At 39.7% G+C, this 20,132-nt stretch overlaps 1 protein-coding gene across 21 annotated transcripts in view; it reads left to right on the top strand.

The window, feature by feature from the left end:
- The window catches only part of LOC121599005 (plasma membrane calcium-transporting ATPase 1), a 66,203-nt gene extending 47,073 nt beyond the window's left edge, over positions 1 to 19,130 (top strand). For 17 of the 21 annotated variants that reach the window (XM_041926441.1, XM_041926430.1, XM_041926433.1 and 14 more), the window contains one exon: positions 10,782 to 19,130. In XM_041926441.1, coding sequence (XP_041782375.1) covers positions 10,782 to 10,819 — 38 coding nt within the window. In that variant the 3' untranslated portion in view covers positions 10,820 to 19,130. Of the gene's footprint in view, positions 3,950 to 6,717; positions 10,262 to 10,781 lie in introns of those variants that run through there. The other 4 variants (XM_041926444.1, XM_041926449.1, XM_041926451.1 and 1 more) reach the window with 3 other exon arrangements.
- The last annotated feature ends 1,002 nt before the right edge of the window (positions 19,131 to 20,132 follow it).

Raw genomic sequence — 20,132 nt, 5'->3', positions numbered from 1 at the left:
GACGTTCGATGAAAGTTTACGAGATACGATAAAATCACTTACAGCAAACGCATATTCTAGGTTAGCAATAAAACGAAACGTAACCCCCTCCCCATACACGAGAAGATATTGTGAGAATAGTCAGGTCGAAACGAGAACAGGATATAACAAATGCCAATACTTACCTGCACGATGCTGATACTAAAATACGGTCTGAACTCATTGAAAATAGTGCGCTTTTTAGTTAGAACTGTCAGCCAACTATCGAACAACCAACTAAAACGGCATGCCAATACTAGAAAGCGTTCAACTATTGACTTCTGACTGTTCGAGGTACACATCAGTAAAGGGAAACTAGTTAGTCAGTACTAACGTGCGAGCGCGCACACATACACATACACAAATACATTTAAACATATATTAATAATATATAATAAATAGACATGTAAGAGCGCTGTCACGCCATTTCATGGACACAGACACACTTACACTTTTATCTATACATTTATACACGCACACACACATACACACACCCAGGTCCACGCAGAAAACCATGTGCAGTGTCAATAGTATACTTCTTCTTTTTTTTGTTATGCGAGGCCCGGTTAGATTCCCATCAGCAGCGGAGGGATCATTAAGTACATAATGCTTCATGTCCTGTTTATGTGTGTGTGTGTTTTTGATGAGTCGCTTAACTCTGTGTAGTTGCGCAGATGTTGCGCAAAAATTGCAGAAAATTCCTAATCTTCTGTTTAATTGTTATATACACCAATAGGAGAAAAGTGGAACTCTGCGAAGGCCTAGAGAAAAGGTGGGAAATGGTTAGAAACACAAGACACCATCAGGAAACGCCAAACACATGGGACGAGGGATACGAACACTATTGGACGACGATGAAGGGAACCCTAAAGGACGCGTTACAGTTTGAAATGGATCACTACCAACCTTGGGGACTACAACTATACCACTACGACAATGACTTCCACGACTGTTACTTCTGGTTATTTTCTTCTTCTTCTCTCTGGTTGACATACTGACGCAGGATAATTACACCAGAGGACTTGAAAAAACGAAGAAACGACGACCGTACTACTACGACTTTATACGACCATGGCAGCACAGACAGATGGACGTAACGAAACAATGTATTAACCGCGCACGTGAAACTAAACTAAATAGGGCTCCATTGCCAGCGACCATGAGCCATTGGTCATTCATCGAGACATCTCGAGAAATCATATCATATGAAGCTTTATTTTGCGCTCAGTAGCATCAATGTAGTACAGTCTGACTTCACTAGTAAAGGTTCGATAGCCTGTGCCAACTGTCGAATTTGTATCTATATTAATTGGTACGATTTCCCCGTGTTTTTTTCCGCGTTTTTTTTATATCAACCGGAGTTCCGGAGTTGCTTTTAAGTTCAACCTTCAGCCAACTATCGAACATCCATCTAACAAGCATACCAACTAGAAAGCGTTAACATATTGAATTCCTACTGTAGCTACTGAGTGTTTACATTACAGGCCTGTAATGCATTTGGTTTTGCTTTCTTTAGGGCATGTAATGAGCCTTCATTTTAAAGAAAAGGAAAAAAAAATACTGCATGGGTCCATTTAATTTCCAAAACACAGTGCAATGCGGTTACTACTTGTTGCCAACAGACAAAAACACCGACAAGTTTCGTTTCACAAAACTTACCGACTACTACCGCACTGGACGCATTGGACGGCAACTCACAAGGGTAGGAAACCGTTGGTTGTATTTTGTTGAAATAAAGCTCATTTCTAAACTTAACGCACAAACAGGAATTTTCCGTAGTCCACCCCCGCGAATACTGTCGCAGTCGTCCTGATGGGTTCATTGATTGTTCACCCTTGGACAATGCGATAATCTTCTTCGTCATGCGTGATGCGTGAAACAATATAGGGACGATTAAAGAGATAAAAAAGGCTAAAACTGCTGTAAAATGTGTTCACATTGGTGAGGAAAAACAAACAATTTACACACTGTAGCTGAGTTTGATTTCCTTCTTTCTGCGCATACACTTTCGTTTAGTTAAGAAATTTATCGTTTTTCTTCATTAAAGTTGTGTTCCTTGAGCTTCAACGTTTAACTATTTCAGTTTGTTTTTCTTTGGTTCTGTTTAAAATGATATGATTTTGTGTTTTGCCGGCACCGTGTTTTGCTAGTGTGTATATTTTTATATTCAAATTAATTGATAAATTCTGCAAACAAACAAAAAAATGCGTGTGTACAAGTGTGTGCGTGTGTCATTTAGTTTGTCTCTGTGTACGCGTTGTTAATAGAATGTTTTTCTTTAGTATGTTATGATTGTTGTTGCTCTCAGTATATAATCGCACGATCGGTATGAGAGAAAAAAGAAAAGGAAAAAAAGAGAGAGGCATTACAGGTGCATTCTATTGGTTATCCAGCTTCTTTGAGGTGGTCTTAAGCCATCTTTCACCGGGGGTTGTAGGTTCTTTCGCCACAAACATCCTGTTATTTTTTTGCCCATAGCCCAGTAAACAGTTTTGATTAGTTTTGGAAGGTTCCCTCTGTTCCCCACAAATAGAAGGTTTGTGACAGATTTCATTTACAGGTAGAGACAGCCAGCCAAGCCAAGTAGAGTCCAGGGTGGTTTTGTAACCGTATTATTTTTAAGCAATTGTCTTAACTGTTAGTGGAAAAGGTACGAACAGTCCTTATTGCTAGTTAGCTCAAAGAGAATAAGAACGATCTAACCTAAATATAACGGTCCCTCATGATGCAATGAAGTATTACGATCCAATTTGCTTTGATACCGCAATCGATTCAATCGATTCATCAATGCACTGTGCCAGAACACTTTTTTCACGCGTGTCACGTGGTTAGGCAAAAACCCGACAGGATTGAACGACTAGAACGCGTGTCTAATTGCAGCGTAAGGATATAAAATGAGAGACAATTAGCATAAAGCAAAGAAAGAACGAAAAAATCCTATAACCTCCGGGCTTGGAATTGTTAAGCAGAAAGGGCGACTTGCAGCTAGACTACTGCATACCTCCTCCTCCTATGTCCCTATCCCGCTCCATTCCTTTATGTACTTCCGATGATAGCGCCTTCCTTGATTTGATGTTGTTACATGTTGTTGTTACTTTAGTTTAAGCTGTAATCCTTAATTAACGATTAATGATTAATCTATCCCGCCCCGGTGCACGTTGTGTTTTTAGTAGTTTAATAAGATATGGCTGCAGTGAGATCAAACACAATAGGCGATAACATGTGTACGCAAAAGTAGAGAGAGAGAGATAGAGAAAACGAATGCGTTAACACAGGAAACAAATGAATGAGAGAAAGCTTAAGCGGAAAGCGTTACATTTTTGTGTTATTAAGTCAGGATATCTATTTTTGTTGTTGCATACATGTTGCGCCCGAGCATACATGTCGTCCTGGGCGCGCGAGAGCAATAGCAAAATGCATCTGTAATTATTATTTATTTATCTATAAACCACTAATATAATTATGTCGCCCGAAAATGAATTATGCCCCTCCTGAGATACCCCCCACTCCATTTTTTTCCCCTGTAATAGTGCGTCGCAACCGTCCGCTCGCCCTCCCTGGTTTTATCGTACGCTAATATTATTTACAACTCTTGCATGTAAACACAAGCAGCACACTTGCGCCCGCGCTTGACGATAGGAGGGAGAGGGCTCGATGGAGGGGATGCGATCAATGAATGAATGTAATAATGTTGTAGTCCAACCACCTCCCGCCCGGTTTTGGAAAAAGTTGAAAAATAAACATATAACGGCAAATTCCTCCGCGCGCTTAACGCAACGCTCCCCATCAGCCACCTCCCCCTCTGGAGACTACTAACGCAGGAAGTCTTTTTTATAGTTTAGTTTACTTTCGATTTAGTATATTTTGTAAAAAAAAAAATACAGTGTGTTTTGAATACAGCAAATGAAATAAAATGAAACAAACAACCATATTGTGGCTCTCAAAACGAACGCACAAGCCGCGCACCCCGTATCTGCTGCACAGTAATATCCAACCCAATGCGCGCCACTGTAGCAATGCCGTGTGAATGTTGTGTCCCTCCCTGTCCTGATTTGTGTTACTTCCTTCTAAGAATTTATTCTTCTCCTTCAATTGCTCTTTAACCGTGGTTTGTGTAACGAATAATAGGAACAGGCAGGTGAATTCAATTCTCTAACTTTGCAACTAGCAGCAGCAGTAGCAGCAGCACACACACACACATATATAGCAGACACCCGCAGTGGTCCAGTCTCTCAATGCCGCTTGGATTAACCGCGTCAGGAAGAATGTTACGAGCTTAAACAAATGGTCGAACCTTGTCTATACCCGTGTAGTTTTAGTATAACACAATACCAGCTCACTCCAAATTCGACCCTGGTGTTTAACATGTGTGTGTGTGTGTATGCGCCTGTGGGTGGATTCTGTTCTCCATGGTTTTGTTCCTATTGCTGTTGTATGCTCGTTTCCCAGTACTTTGTTTTACATTCCGTTGTTCTCATGTTGCCTGCGTCCTGTTGGGTTGGCGGTTGTTTTAACGATTATATTAATTTTCTGTTTTTTCTCTCTCTTTTCTTTCTCGTGGAATGATATGTTTCTTTCACTTTGCTAGTTGTCGCTCTTAACAGTAAGGAATTGCGATAAGTGGTTGTCTGTATTCATGGAGTTGTCCCCGTTTTCTTTCCTTACCTCGTATGTTGATGTCTCCAATTTGTATAAATGCTCTACCTTTCTTACTCACTATTTTGTTTTCTTTTGATTTTATTTATTATGTATGTGTTTTCATTTAATTTAACTTTTTTTCGTCTTTTTTCAGCTAGCCTAAGCTACAAGTAGTGCCAAAATAATGTATCTTTTTCTTTAATATTTTTTCTATTTTTGTGTTGTTGCATTAATATTTGTAAAGTTTTTTATTTTTAGAAACTGGAAACAGACTCACCTCACTCACTACTACTACTACTACTACTAACCGCAGACAGCTGCCGCAGCTTCCTCCACTACACTTATAGGCTGAGCTGAAGTCTTACAAGAAAATAATGCAGAAGAAGAAAAGAACTATCAAGTATTATACAATGAATATCTAACGAGAAAAATGGAAGAAAAACTAGGAGAAATAACAAGTACATAACAGGCAACAGTAGCTGTTGAAAGAACCAAAGATGAAAAATACAGAACAAGCAGAACAAGTTAAACACGCACACACCAGTACCACACATTTCAACACACAACAGCACACAAGGAACGAAGAACGAGTGAGTGGATGGGTGATGGTGCGCTGGTCGGTGATGATGGTGACAGGAAACGGAAATTAGTGAATGAGAAGAACAAAAACAAAATCTCCCATATGCTGTAGCGAAAATAACGAACAATTAGGCAAAAAAAAAACAAAAAACGCATCGTACCAATCCTGATAGCGGCTGATAGGGATGAACTGCTGCTGTGTACAGTGTTAACACGTTCGCTCGTTTGTATGTTTATGTTTTTTTACGTTTCTGTTTCATCTCTTGTATGTGTTCTGTCTGCATGTGTGCGCACACTGACGAGAATGCCATGGATGCGTGTGTGTGTGTGTGAATAACCGGAAGTAAATTAAGTATCACTTTTACAAAAAAATCAAGAGAATAAGCAGCAACATACGTACAATGTGTGTATGTGTGCAAATGTTACATAGTAATTTCCTTTTAAATCGTGGCGATGCATTAAGGGTTGTTGGGTCGTAATGTGCTTTACAGAAGATGTTCAATAGAATGTATGTGTGTGGTGGTGTATTGTTGAAGGCACTGTCTTTGCCCACTATTACTCCTTGTACTGTGATTATAGCCTTTAAAAAGGATTTAACTCGTTTCCACCGGTGGTGGTGGTGTACCTCTCTCGTTTGAGCCTCTCGATTGTGGGTGAATGTATTATACAAACATGTTTTTAGTTTGTTCCTATTTTTCGTTCGCTACATTCATTAGCGTACACGTGCGTAGAGATCATTGACTCGATTTTATTGTTTAATAAACTTGTTTCATTGGTGCAATGTTAGTTTCTGTAGTAGGATCCGACTCCTATCATAGTTCCACATAGCAAGTCATAGACATTTTGCATAGCGTTCTTTTCATGTTTTTTTTTGTTGTTGTGTAAGTCGAACCACACACACACTCCCCCCGAACACTGAAACACGTTTCCAAATCACTGTAGTCGTAGAACCCACAAGATCATCCCACACCACCCCACATTAGTAGTGTGAGTTTCTTGTTGTGTACGTAAACTGTAATCAGAAACAAAATTATTGTTTATCAAACTATTGTTTAAATTCGAAATGATTGTGCAATGTCTATACGTATCTACACGTGTGGTTGTTCACCCTTTCTCCGGCCCGGTGGATGATGAATGCTCGGATGAATCGGAGTATGCAAGCGTGTGGTGTGTACCAAACATCACGTGCAATTTGTTTAGTTCTGTGTCCACCTGTTGTCTCACGCCCCACCCAGTGTACATTCCGCTTGTGCCCCATTCATCTAGCGCCCCTAGTGTGCCTGTGCCGCCTGTTGTATGTTTATTGCCTAGTTCATCAGTAGTCGCGGATATGCAGTAGAGCCTGTTGAGCCGCTTGTTCCCCTGTTTGCGCAAGGATGATGATGATGATGATGATGATGACGATGATGGTTCGGTGTTTCGGGTATCCCACAATTAAAACTTCCATATCGACCGTATGTGTGTGTGTGTGTGCTCTCTTAGATATGCCTTTGCAGTAACTCGCCGACTGGCTGACCAAACCCCAAGTTCCTGGCAATCTGAAGAACCCACAAAAGAGCAGCTGCTGCCACACTCACACATGCGAAGTGTGCTCTTTATCTCTTCTGAACTCTCTTGGACTAGGGGAACACGCTGCACAGTGTCCGCGGTGGAACACAACCCTTCATCCCGAGCCGAGGAAAACATCGTCCGAAATGCCTGCCTGCCTGTGCCTGTGTTTAACCTCTTCTGTTGCGTGCTGCTCTGTCTCTCTAATGGCCGAACCGTGCGAAGCACGATGCTTGGTGCAAGATACCCAACTCTAGCTCTCTCTCTCTGCCGTTCTGTTGTTGTAGTGCGCCTCTGTTTTGCAGTGACAGTGACTAAATCTTGTAATAGAACCAAAACGAAACGAAAGAAGAAAAAGTAATACTACATCTTAGAGTAGCGTTTAGTAGCTGTGTTACTACTGATCAATACTGAAAATACTTCCGTTATCGTTGTAATTGCGCTTCTTCGCTCTATTCCATACTACAGTAACCACCACTGCACACTGCGCAAAAGGTGGCGCAATTAGAGGAGAGGTGCGCTTCTCTTCTACAAAGATGTAATATCCAGCTAGCTATTATAGCTATGAATAGTTTATTAGACGTAGAGCCCGTTCTGTTTAGTTGTAAGATGACACATACACCCACAAATTCAAACAAACACGCGCACATACACACATACCCCAAAAGTATAGTATTAGAACACGTCACAACACCAACACACACAGTTCGTGGGTTATGGCGTGAATCAGTAATATGTCATTAATATTGCTTGTCCATATTTTAGACTCTGTTGTTCGATTTTGTTCCCTACAAAACCGTTTGTTGTTACTAATGCAATTATATCGTTGCCTTACCTTTTCTCTTCCGTTTGTTAGTAATGAATGAATGAATGTGTTTGTTTTTTTTTGTTGTTGTTTGCACCCATTAACTTTGCAACAGTAATCAATGCAGGGAAAAAAGTTCAGCTTTTTCTTTAATTAATGCCTCAATAATTAATGCGCGTGTCAGTATTAAAATTAAAATTTACTTACCAATGTACGAACCCGCCTTTACGATGGAAAGCAAACCCTAGTTGCTGCAAAACAAGAAAGAAACCAAAAATATGGTTATTATTGTAATTATTTTTTTGTCTTCTTTGGAGCCGTTGCTTCATCAAAGCCAGATTGGAGCGTGGACTCTACCTGGGGGGAGTTTTTGGCTGCCCGGAATATAGTTCCATCTCCCTTCGTATCGTGGGCATAACGATTCTTGTTACGATTTTTACGTTGTTTGATTCTTCCTCCCCACATGTGCTACTCTTTTACTACTATTTCTTCATTATCATTTTCAACTTTCGACACATTCTGAAAGTACTTTTTACATTACATTACGACACAAACTCTAAGACACATCGACATACGCACACATACACAAATCGTCCAAACAATATGCAACAAAACATTCTTTCTTTACAACATAAGTGTCTCTACAAAACAACAATTCGATGTATTGTTAGTCAGCCTCTACCCTTTCTGTCAATGTGTCTCTCTTTCCATGTAACGTTGCTCTCTGATATTTTGTTTTATTTTGGTTTTGTTGAAATTTCCTTTTTTATATTCTAAATCTGTCAGTTATCTCTTTTTTTCTCATTATATTGATTGATTGTCTTTTTCTTTTTTTTCTTTCTTTATTTATCGTTGTCAATGTTTAGTTTCTTTAAGTTATTAGCTCCTTTCTATGTGTACTTTCACATTTTCCCTTACCCCTTTGTAGCGTACATGTTTTCGATCTGTCGTTTTCCTTCTACCTTCTCCTGTACTATTTGGTTTTCTTTCGTTTCACTCTTTTTATAACTTTTGTCTTATTTCAACCTAAAGATTGTCTCTGTGTTCGTCAAAACTGAACACTTTTTGTTTGTTTGTGTTTTACGTTCTCTGCGTAATCTTCTTGTCTTGTCTTTGACACACATTACAATACTGAGTTTAGTTCGCGCAATGTAAAGATTTAGCGAATAAACATTTTCGTTATACTTTCACCTTTATTGTATGATTCGATTTGTTCGAATTATGTCTTGATTTCTTACGTACTGCCGAATTGGTTGTTTTGTCAATATGGAATTTGCGAAATGGCGTAACGTTTCTAACATTGAACAACTGTGGTCAGTGTGAGTGTCATTTATTAGCTTTCAGGTTGGTTCGCTTCACCAATACATTACAACGCAACATTGTGTGTAGTGTATTTGTTGTACAAGGCGGAAGAACAATGCACACCACAATGAAAGCAATAAATGAAACAACTGCAAAGCAAAAAAAAATACTACAAAACAAAGAAACACATACTAAAAAGACGATATAACTACCCCATTTTATACCCACAACTTGTAACTTGCTAGAAATGAAAAAAAAAATGGAAATCTGTTTCTACTTTATTTAGTTAAACCTGTTATTTCGCTGTTCTTATTTTCTATCCCATTAAACATTCCTTCCAAGTAATATCCCGTACAACGCTTTTCCACCCTTTGATCTCTTCTTTTTTCCCCTTTCTTTTCTGTACTACTAAACAACATTGCTGCTTGGCCACCTTTGTTTCTTCCAAAACTTTTATACTGATAACACTCTTTCTCTCTCTCTCTCTCTCTCTTCATCGTTTTTGCTACATCTCTCTGTTTTCTACTTGGCTTGGTGTAATCTTCTCATTGGAACGAAATGTTTGATTTTGATGATAAACAATGTTAACTATGGCGTTTAATCGCCAATCGTCTCGATGAAAATAGCCCGAATAGTTTTATTTCAGTATATCTAGTGCATTGAACGTTTGCAGAAAACAGTTTTAAACGATTGTTTTACCTTTCGCGAATTCGAGACCTGTGTATTATACATAATTATTCTCAAATGTTGTATATTATAATCCAATTCGATTGACCACTACTACTAGCATTTGCATTTGTTTGTGTCCCTATGTGTAGAACATCCTCAAATTGTAATACATTGCTCTTTTATCAAGCATCTTAAGTAGCAAAAGTAATAAAAAAATTTTTTTGGAGAACTATTCTCCAAGGAACCATTTTAGGTTTCAATAATAAAATGTTGCACCCAAAAGTTTTACCTCTTTGCTACCGACATGGATAACACTGTTTCATCCTATGTACAGCACCGATTTACTACTTTCCTTGCATTTTAAAACGTGTTGTTTGTGCACAGTAAAATCTTACGAAAATAGCTTTGTTTGATTTTATTACAATATGGTTACTTTAACTTTATACCTCCGCAAGATGGAGTTCACATATAAACCGTGTTTGTTTCCCACGTTCCAAATGAGATTGCAAAAACAAAAAATCATCCATAACTCACTAATGCACCACACTTTGTTTTGCGATCTTCCCTTTATGAATCTTTATTGTGTCTTCCCTCCTCTCCTTCACGCATCTTCTTCGTTCTTCCTATTTCTTTTGTTTTTTTTCTCTCTTTTTTTCTTTCATTTTTTCGTTTGCTTGTTTTATGCTACTCTTTTCCTCTGGTTTTATCATTTTTCTTCTTCTATCTCTCCTTTTACTCTTTTTCTCCATCTTCTTCCTCTTCTTCTTCTTCTTCTCTCTGTTCTTCGCTGGTTCTATTTTTCAAGCGCACGCTCGAAGGAGATTCGCGGTTGCATGATTGTCCACGATCGTAATACCCCCTCGTAATCTCCTTCCTGTTTGTAATCTTTTCTAATATAAATACACAACAAATATATAAACCTTTCTGCTCTGTACCGCTTTCACCAACTATCCAACCCTATCTCTTCTTCTGCATATACAACTTTCCCCGTCCCACCTGAGCTAATCTAATCCGTTTTCCCTGTAATCCGGTTTGTTCAAACGAAACAAACTAAAAGACATGTTCCCCGCTCTTTCAAACATCCTAATCCGAATAACATCTGCTCTCCATCCTCGCCAAGCTCCACTCCCACCCGAAAAGAAAAAAAAGAATCAAAAATCGTCTGTCTAAATTTTACTGAAATGTCTCTCTCAACTTTCCTTTCTTTTTTAATTTCTTACAGAGAAATTTGCGGTATGGACAAAATCGACAACAGTCTAAAATCAGATTCCTTCCTTTGCTCTTGAATGTATAACATGATGAGATGAGGAGATGAGTTAACCCTGAGACAGAATGAGCTGAGAACAGTAGAAGGGAGTAAACAATTCGAACAAAAACTCACACATTAACACACACACACACACTCAGGGTGTGGGTGAACCGCATTGTAGAAAGCTTTGTGTGTCGCACGGGTGGTGGCGTCGCGCGATCCATTTAAACCGAGATAGATCATGCGCCGATCGTCCTAGGTCGTCGCCGAACATGTTGGCTAGGAGACAGAGAGAAAGCGTTACTAGACACAGAAACACGCAGAGAAACACACAAACACACACGGTACCTTAGAGCGCGAGCGCGCACGGCTCTAAATGATGCTTCAGCTGTATAGAAACAATGCACCGGTAGTGGCGGCCGAACTACTGTTGTACAGGTGCAATCCCCACGACCGCTGCCGCAGTCGTATGCAAAAAGAACCAAAAACAAACCATATTAGTAAGGCAGAAGCAGTACACTGCATCAAGGGGATGTGCAGAGGCAGCGGGGCACAGCAACAGCAGCAGCGGCAAGTATGCAGCAGTATCAGCAACAGCAGCAGCAACAACAGAAGGCAAAGTTTAATAGTTTTATAATGAAAAACATACACACACAATGATTCCACTGCGAGATCTAGAGCCAGTAGAAAGAGAACGCGCATCTTCTCCATTTCGCGGAACAGGAAACTAGGATAAGGCCATGCGCGTGCCGCAATTGCGTTCTTGATTGCTCCGATGATCGATGGTCGTTGTTGTTGGCGCACGCTTTGATATTTGCTCCCTGCGATCGTAACCGCCTCTGCGTGTCACTTTATCGAGCTTTTGCGGCACGACGAACCACGTACGACGGTGTCACAGACGGAGAGCAGTGCGCGTTCCAGTTAAAACAGCCCGCAGTTGCGATAGAAAACAGTGCGTATGGAAACCAAAAGGTATCCTAACCGATCGTTTTGATAGCGAAAGTGTTGAGCAATAGCAACTTAAAATGAAAAAGTAAACCAAAAAAATAGTACGAAAAGAGATAGTTAAATGCACGGATTCGTTTGAAGAAGATGCATTAAATTGTTAGCAGCATGAACAAAAAATCACAAACAAACAAAACAAAGCTGAAGAAGATAAAAAAAAAACAAAACACACCGAGCATAACAATTTAATTTAAACGAAACAAAAGATGTGCAAGAAAAAGAAGAACACAGAACAGTTTATCGAGAGAGTATTATTGTGTACCGTTTGATGTTTTTGTTCGAACACGTGTGTAGGCTAATGGAAAAATTAATTATACAAGAAAGGTAAAGTTCTATGTTACACATCTTATTATTAATGAAACAAACAAACAAAAAAAAACGTCACGGTACGGGGCGCGAACGTCACAGAACAACCACTAAAGCAAGGACGATGGGAAATGTCGAAAGAGTGTATATAACAGTCGAGGAAGATTTGAATGCTGATCAGAAGAGCGTTGATACGCAAAAAAGGAACTCTCTGTCAGGCGGTAGAAATAATCAAGGACACAAAAACACGTACACATGTGCACTCTTTCACACGCACATACACAAATACACACACACATACATTGATGAATCAATAATCGAATCGATTGATAGCTAAGCAAGATTCACTCCTTCCCTCCTCACACACTCTTCCCCCATTTGCTATCTAGGATTAGTAAAACAAAAAAACTAGTGCACTACTAACTTATTTTAAATATAAACCCCCCCCCTCAAATGCGACAGACTAGTTAAGCGAAAAAGAAGAAGAAGAAGAATAGAACGGAAAAATCCAGTGGGAAACAAAAGAAGCAATCAAAGTTGACTCGTTTTTGGGATAGAAAGAGAGAGGTGAGAATTACGAATTGAATAGTAGGCAAGGAAGCTAGGAGCAGTAGGCGCCAGAGTCCGTTTCGCAACATTCACATACGGGTTTTTGAGAAGTTAGGTACGGTTTTCGGTTCCGGTCCGGCACCAGTGTTTCGGTCGGTGAATGGTGAAAGGTTTTCAGTTTTGGTACACCTACCACCTTAATGTGGCGCGAGCAAAGCATTGAAAGCAGAAGAAATGAAGCACTTTCGCGAGCAATCGGCAAACACTGGCAAAGAGGAGAAGCGCGTTGTGAGGGGTCACATTCGGGAATGGATGTGGGTGAGCACAGTGTTACAACCAAGAGCAACGGTAGGAACAACACACCTGAGCGATACCTTTTGATTGGGTAGTAGAAGAGGGGCCGTGCAATAGTAGAGTGTGGAATTGGACCAGACAATTGGATATCAGGACCTTTATCCTTCTGCCACATTTCCCCTCTCCTGTGTATGTCCGTTGGTGAAGAGGGAAGCGATACGGCTGGATAGCAGCAAACGGTTAAAAGTGCAGCGTGGATTGTGGCGTGTTTAGCACGAGAGAGAGAGAGATAAGAGAGAAGATCTGTGATAGTTTGTGCGTGGTGCTGCCAGGTGAAATGGTCTGCATGCTGGAATGTCAGTGATCAGTTGTGCGCGTTGAATTGCGGGTGTTTGTCGCTTCCCCGTTTGAAAGTTGGACCATTTTGTTTGCAATGACTTTGTCGTTTCGTCTGTCTGATGGTGGTGCAATCGCACGCTCTCGAGGATTGAGCTGGAAATGACCCCACCATGTAATCCCATTTCGGATGTAACTCTGCGCCGATGGTTTAATGTCGTCAAAATATGGTGTTTAGTTAACATTAGACTGTTGTTGCTATCATTCTGCTTTTTCGGACAGCATCGATCAGAGATCAAATCTCAAAAGATTCTGTCGTTTTAGCTATATGAGCCAGTGACGTCATCGGACATTTCATGCCTCTCTAACTTCAGAGTTCGGAGAACTACCTTGTCTGTGGAAGAAGAGTTGGTTCATTATGTTCAAACGCCATATTTCGGCCGACTTTGATTGCTCGGGACAGAGTTGCAACAAATGTGGTAACACCTTGAGCGCTGCGTGTGTGTGTGTGTGTGTGTGAGAGAGAGAGAATCATTGTGCGTGTGTGTGCGTGTGTGTGTGAGAGAGAGAGAGAGAGAGAGAGAGAGAGAGAGAGAGAGAGAGTGAGAGAGTTTGTAAGCGTCGAAAGCATGTTAGTTACAGTTTCTTCGAAACAATCGTTGCCCGTTCTCGGTTTTTGTGTTTCATTAGGATTAGGAGCGAGTATCTCCGGTTCGTTCTGTTCAGTAGTCAGGAGAGAAGAGTAATAGCGATAAGTATACAGTAGTAGCCTTTTAAGAAAGTAAACCGGCCGCACTCGGCATACTTTCTGTCGTCCCACCCCCCACGCAGCTTCCCCACGGGAGAGCGCGAGCGCGCGCGGGATGGGAAAGCGGGAATCGGAAGCTCGGGAGGATCGTTCGGAAGCAAACACTACCAGTTACACTTAAAGTGACAAATTTCTATTTCTATAAGTAAGAGATACAGCACTTTACTTAGTGATAGCATAAGTATAAAGATACACAGATACACACACACAAACATACTATAACAATCTAGTGCAATACACACGATATTGAGACAGTGGAGTGGATACTTACCAACAAGAAAAGAAGGCAAAACTCGAAAGAGAAGATAATTAATCACATAAAACAACAGCCACACTACACCCAACCAACCCGTGTACGTACGTTGACGTTTATTACAATTGCACAGAGTTTTGTTTGAATTTGAAAACATTTGAACGATCGATCGCACGCGATCGCAGCTAGTCCATACAACGTGACTGAAGGAAGCAAAGCGATGCACACGTGGCCAGTAAAAGTTGATTGCGCATATGTGCATCGACACAACACCGGCTTCGCACCATGCAGTATGTCGAAATTGTCACCGAAAACCAAAACAAAACAAAAATGTGTGCGTATTAGAACGAGCGAACGTGTGTTGAATACCACAAACAACCAAAACGGAGCCAACCAAATGATAAAATAAAATAAAACTAAAATAAAAGTAAAGTTATTCTCCTTCGCAATAAAGGAAACCAAAAACACACCCACGCCCTTAACAAGTTATCATGTAACATCTTACAACGGCAACAACACCCGAAACTTGAATGGTGGAAACAAACTAAAAAAAAAAACAAAAAACAAAACAATAGTAACTAATGCAAAACCAGAACTTACCGCAAAAAAAAAACAACCAACCAAACAAACAGTGGAAAAGTTGACCGCAACATCGTTTGAATGTAGTTAATTGCAGTAAATAAAGGCATTTTAATGACAACTAGTTTCGATTCTCGATTCTTTAACGCTAGCAAATCGAAAAGGAGGGGCTAATGGAAATGAACAAGGTGAATTATCGTGTTGCAAGTGAAATATTTCAAGTACTAGATCCGAGATAGTATCTACAATAGTTTAATAACACTCGGCAGCGACCAGTGTGTTGCGCACGACACACAGACGGAGTTGTGCGATGGGAAATACAAGGAGGGAGTTGTAATTAAAACAAGCAACAGCTGTAAAGGTGGTAGATCCATCCTTTGTTTCCGTAAATGTGAACATTCGGAGGAGCTATTTAATTCCCATGCACACCTACCAAAAACATGCAAAACGAAAGCGTTCTGGTAACAGTGAACACAAGCACTATGGAAGCAAACTAGCACGTACTAGAAATAAAAAAAAAATAAACAAAGCATACAAAAAATAAGAATACTTACATGATGTAAGTAAAGAAAGCGTAACACCAAGGTCAAAGAACTTAAACCAACTCGATGATACATCCCTTTCCCATCCGCACCGCGACACAACGCCATCCTCCGGTGTGAGGTGTCCTGTACGGGCGGGCTATAAGCATCTGTTCTTCTTTCATCCCATTATAAATGGCGTCGCTTACAATATATCAGTAGAGTATTCCGGCACTGTAGTATTCTGGTCTGGATTAATGGGAACAAAGATTTAGTTACTTTTGCATCCACTTTCTTCACTCTTCCTCAAGTGCTGCTCACAATGTATGTGTTCTCCCTTTTGCGCAAATGTACATCTCGCTTTGAAGCAAAGAAACCCCATTGACCTCATTTTGGTTCCGATTCTTCGATGGTCCCCTAAAACAATTTCCCATTTTTGTGACATTGCGTCATAACCGGCAGCATTGTACAATGTCTTTTTGTTTTTGCTACTTCTTCTTCCAGTATATGGGATATGGCTCTTACGAAATAAGATTGTAATGTAAAATATTCGCACTCGCGGTTAGTCAAGAAAGTATTAAAGGGGCATGTTTACTTACATAGTATAGATAAATGAAGAAAAAAAAAAACTTGGGGCTGTTATGCAGAACTCGGGCCTGTGCCCGAGCCTCGGCGTCACCCGTCTCGGTAGAGATAATCAAACGGAGCGGAACTCAGCCAGGGGTTTGGAGAAGCAAGCAAGAAAACAACCGGGGATTGGGAGCGATAAGAAGCAATTAGTGACATTATTAGTAGTAGTTGTATCGTAATACTATTTATTATGACGTTTCTGACGTTTGTTTGTTGCGTGTGTGTTCCACAGCAACCTTGGCTTATCCCTCCCCCCTCCCAGCCACACTGTACTCTTTCGATCGGTAGAGGGGAGAAAAGCATTGTTTACTTAGAATCGTTAGCACATTGGTGCGTTACTGTTCGTTACCCGTTTTGGATGCGTTACGTTGGTTTAGTTATGTTTAAGGGAAGCGGTGTTCACGCCCTCTTACAATTTAGACGATTGTGTTTCGCGCATGCATTGTTAGAGTTTTGTTCAGTAGAGGTGAAAATAACAACAATGTGTCGATAAAGTGGACACTACTGTACGTTTACCACTCATCACATCCAGCGCGCATAAATGCGTTTTCAGTTGTAACACTTCATAACAGTTATAACACTAAGCTCTAGAGTATCTAGTTGTGGGGCAATAGTGCGTACGAGACGTAATTCGAGATAAACGATAAAAACGGCTAAAAAAAAAAGATATCTACGAATGTAGAAATAACAAACACAAGTGGTGGTGCAAACCATACCAGAGGAAGATTTTAACGAGGCGAAAAAAGCAACTGACAAAAACAACAGCCATAAGCCAGCGTACCAAATACAACCGCAAGCAGTGAAACAGTACGTTTTAATTGCACTACTTTATATGTAGGTGTTCCTCTCAGTTAGATGTAGCCCTGTTTGCCTTTTCATTGAGCTAAGACAATGACTTATAAACACTTTATCCTAGCGACACTACATGCTTACAAACCGTTGGGTTCAAAATCATGGCGAGTGAATGCGTTTCTACGGGGTATTATATTCCCAGATATTCCCTTCCTTATGTTAGACACTTTAATTTATCGCAGGTTTTCTAGAGGCACGGTGACATTTATTGTGATTTTGTAGTGATTTCAAGGAAGTTTCTCAACCGTATTCCACCGATTGGGGCTACTCTGCTGAGTTTAATCATGTGCCTCTATTATAATATCCCATTCGCTGTTCTATTAATGCCTTTGTTTCATAATACCATGCAAATTAATCCTTGTTGTCACACGGAGTTCGCTGTAACATGACTTAATGTCAATGAGGATTGCAAACTGTGTTAGTTACCGTTGAAGATATGTAGATTGAGAATATTAGTATTTGATTTAATGTTGGTTAAGGTCAGTTTCTATTACACATTTCATACATTACGAGGAGCTTAATGCTCATATCAAACCTTTGGCGCTCACCGTGCCTTTACCATGCCCTTTATTGACGACTGCCGACTGTGTCGTTTTCAGATAATTTCTTATAATTGTTTACGTTGTAAAATCTTCCAGAGGACCGATTTTTTAACAAGCAATAGTGATCGCTACCCTACTCCACCATCGCCTTTTTCTTCCTTCCCCACCTTCTGGGTTCGATTGTCCCCGTGCTGTCTGCTTCCCGGTATTAATGAGAAAGTGCTCCCCCCCTGTGGCAGAAAAATTCGTACTGTCGATGTATAGTTAAATAAAAAAAAAACAAAATCAAGCTTTAACGAGTCGAGACACTAAGTAACCCAGCTCTCCTCTCAACACTCTCGAACTGTAAATCTCTCTTGTACGTTAGTGTATGTGTGTATATCCTCCCTAGCCGGTCAGTCGCGCCAGTCCCTATCTCCCCACCGGAGTGTCCTCGAACACTTCAGTATCCCCGATTCTTCCTTCAAAACTTGTTCACTTTCTTGTTGTGTCTTACGTTAGAATAAAAAAGAGAGAAAAAAGTTAATAAGTTAATTTTTCCTTCCACTAGCTTTTGGGATGCGGTACAGAGGACGTGTGTGTGTATGTGGGCTCCCATTTAGCTACTGGTCACTAAAAGCCTTCGAAACTAAAACAATCCCTTGGTGCTGGTGCACAAAAAAGAGTGGAAAACAGTAATAAGAACAGTACGGTACACAGTTAGTACAGGCTGGTAATACAGAAGTTGTATCAAACCGCAGAAATAACATCACAAAAGGCACACATGTGTTAAAACGCACGTGGCGAGAACAAACACATGCAAGAATTTCACATGTTTTCTCTGATTTAAGTTTGTATCATAGGAATAGAAGAGAAATTAAATAAACAAAACACAGAAAAAAACAACCAAAACACATTCAAAACGTATGTATATCTTTAAACAAAACGGATACGATATTAAGTTAGGGTTTAGCAAGGGAAACGTGACATAACACTCACTCACACATGGACTCATGGACACACAAAAACCTTGTTACAAAATAAAGCTATGAATGATTTAAAAAAAAAACAACAACAACAGAAACACACACGCCTGTTTGTGTGTCAGTGTAAGTGTTTGTATTGCAATCCGAGTGAAGATATCTACTTAGAATTAAACGCCTTGTTGCAAGGCGCCTTTGTCCGCACACCTAGGAGATGTTGATGTTTTGCTTTCCCTCGTCCTTTCTCTATATAGCCGGATCGTTGTGCATGCAAGTGGATATAGGTGGTATATCTTCGAATGGATTTTACACACAAACATATACACAAACACATGTACTTACAAAAAAAACAGACATTATTAAAATAAACCCCTCTACTTAAGACCATCCCTTGAGAGCTTGTTTGTTTTAGCGTGTGTGAGGAAGTGTGGTGAAACATTTAATAAACGCCAAAGTGTTGCTCGAACTTTACCAAAGCGCAAGCGATAGTAATGCAAAGAATGAGTCTTATTAGTGTATTAGTAACACAGCAACGCGGGAACAGTAATATGCAATTTAGCCTGCGTTTCGGATAAGGGCTAAAAACACATAATACACAACACTTAACGGTAAGCAGTACATACACTTACATATTACACAAAAAACCCAGGGAATGTAAGATAGAACCCCCCCCCCCCTTTAAAAACAGGAAAAAATGACAAAGAGATTGTAACCCACCCTATATGAAAAACATTTTTAAACGGAATACGTTTTACCTCTTGTTCTGTTGAGCGAAAAGTGCGCTGCAACAATGTACAAAAGGTAACAAGATAATAACAAGAAAGCATATATTAGAATGTTCTTGTTTCTTGAAGTACTATCATATTCTATCTTGATCTTTCCTATTTTTTGCATTTCATTATCAAATTAGAAGTGTTTTTTTATTCAGCGTGATAGTTTGTGCATTCTTTTAACTTTTTTAGAGCGTTTTTGAGAAAAAACACTCATTACAAAATTTAAAAGCGTAGGAATTCCTTTCAATATTTAACAAACTTAATCAAACTTCAAACAAAGGAACCAAAACTATAAATGAAAAAAGAGACAAAAAAAACAAAACTAAAAATAAATTTAAGAACAACTTTCGAAGAGTTCGAAGAGAACAAAGATAGAATGAATGGTTATATCTAGTCTAAACTAATAGTAGTTCATAAAGGAATACACACAAACACAATATATGAAACGATTTAATTCATCCATAAAAAAAAGTTAGCGAAATTTGAACACAAAAGTTAATAAAGTAAATAGAAGTGAAAGTGAAAAAAGTTCTAAAAAGCACTAACAACACGTGCAAAACCAAGCGATACAGAGGACGATGATAATAAAGAGAGGAAAAATCTTTTAAAAATAACCATACCAACCCAATGTTGCGACATTAGGCATCTGAGCTTGGTTAAAATGGCAGTTTACGGTTTGCAGCACAGTCAGCATCAAGGGGTGTACTATTACCGACACTCGGACATTACAACTGGATGGCTTCGAGACGATGTACATTCAACCGGCAACAACATGCGATCTCCTCTCACATTTGCCATTTGCATTCGCGGTTTTAGTACGTTAGGGCGATGATTGCGTACTATGTATCATTGCACACAAAACGAATTAAATAACTTCTACCCGTATTGAGTAATAAGTAAAACAAGTGTAGTTT

This window comes from Anopheles merus, chromosome 3L (assembly GCF_017562075.2).
Source record: "Anopheles merus strain MAF chromosome 3L, AmerM5.1, whole genome shotgun sequence".
Taxonomy (NCBI): domain Eukaryota; kingdom Metazoa; phylum Arthropoda; class Insecta; order Diptera; family Culicidae; genus Anopheles; species Anopheles merus.
Note: the sequence above shows the minus strand (reverse complement) of the source record. Positions and strands in the feature narration are given on the sequence as shown.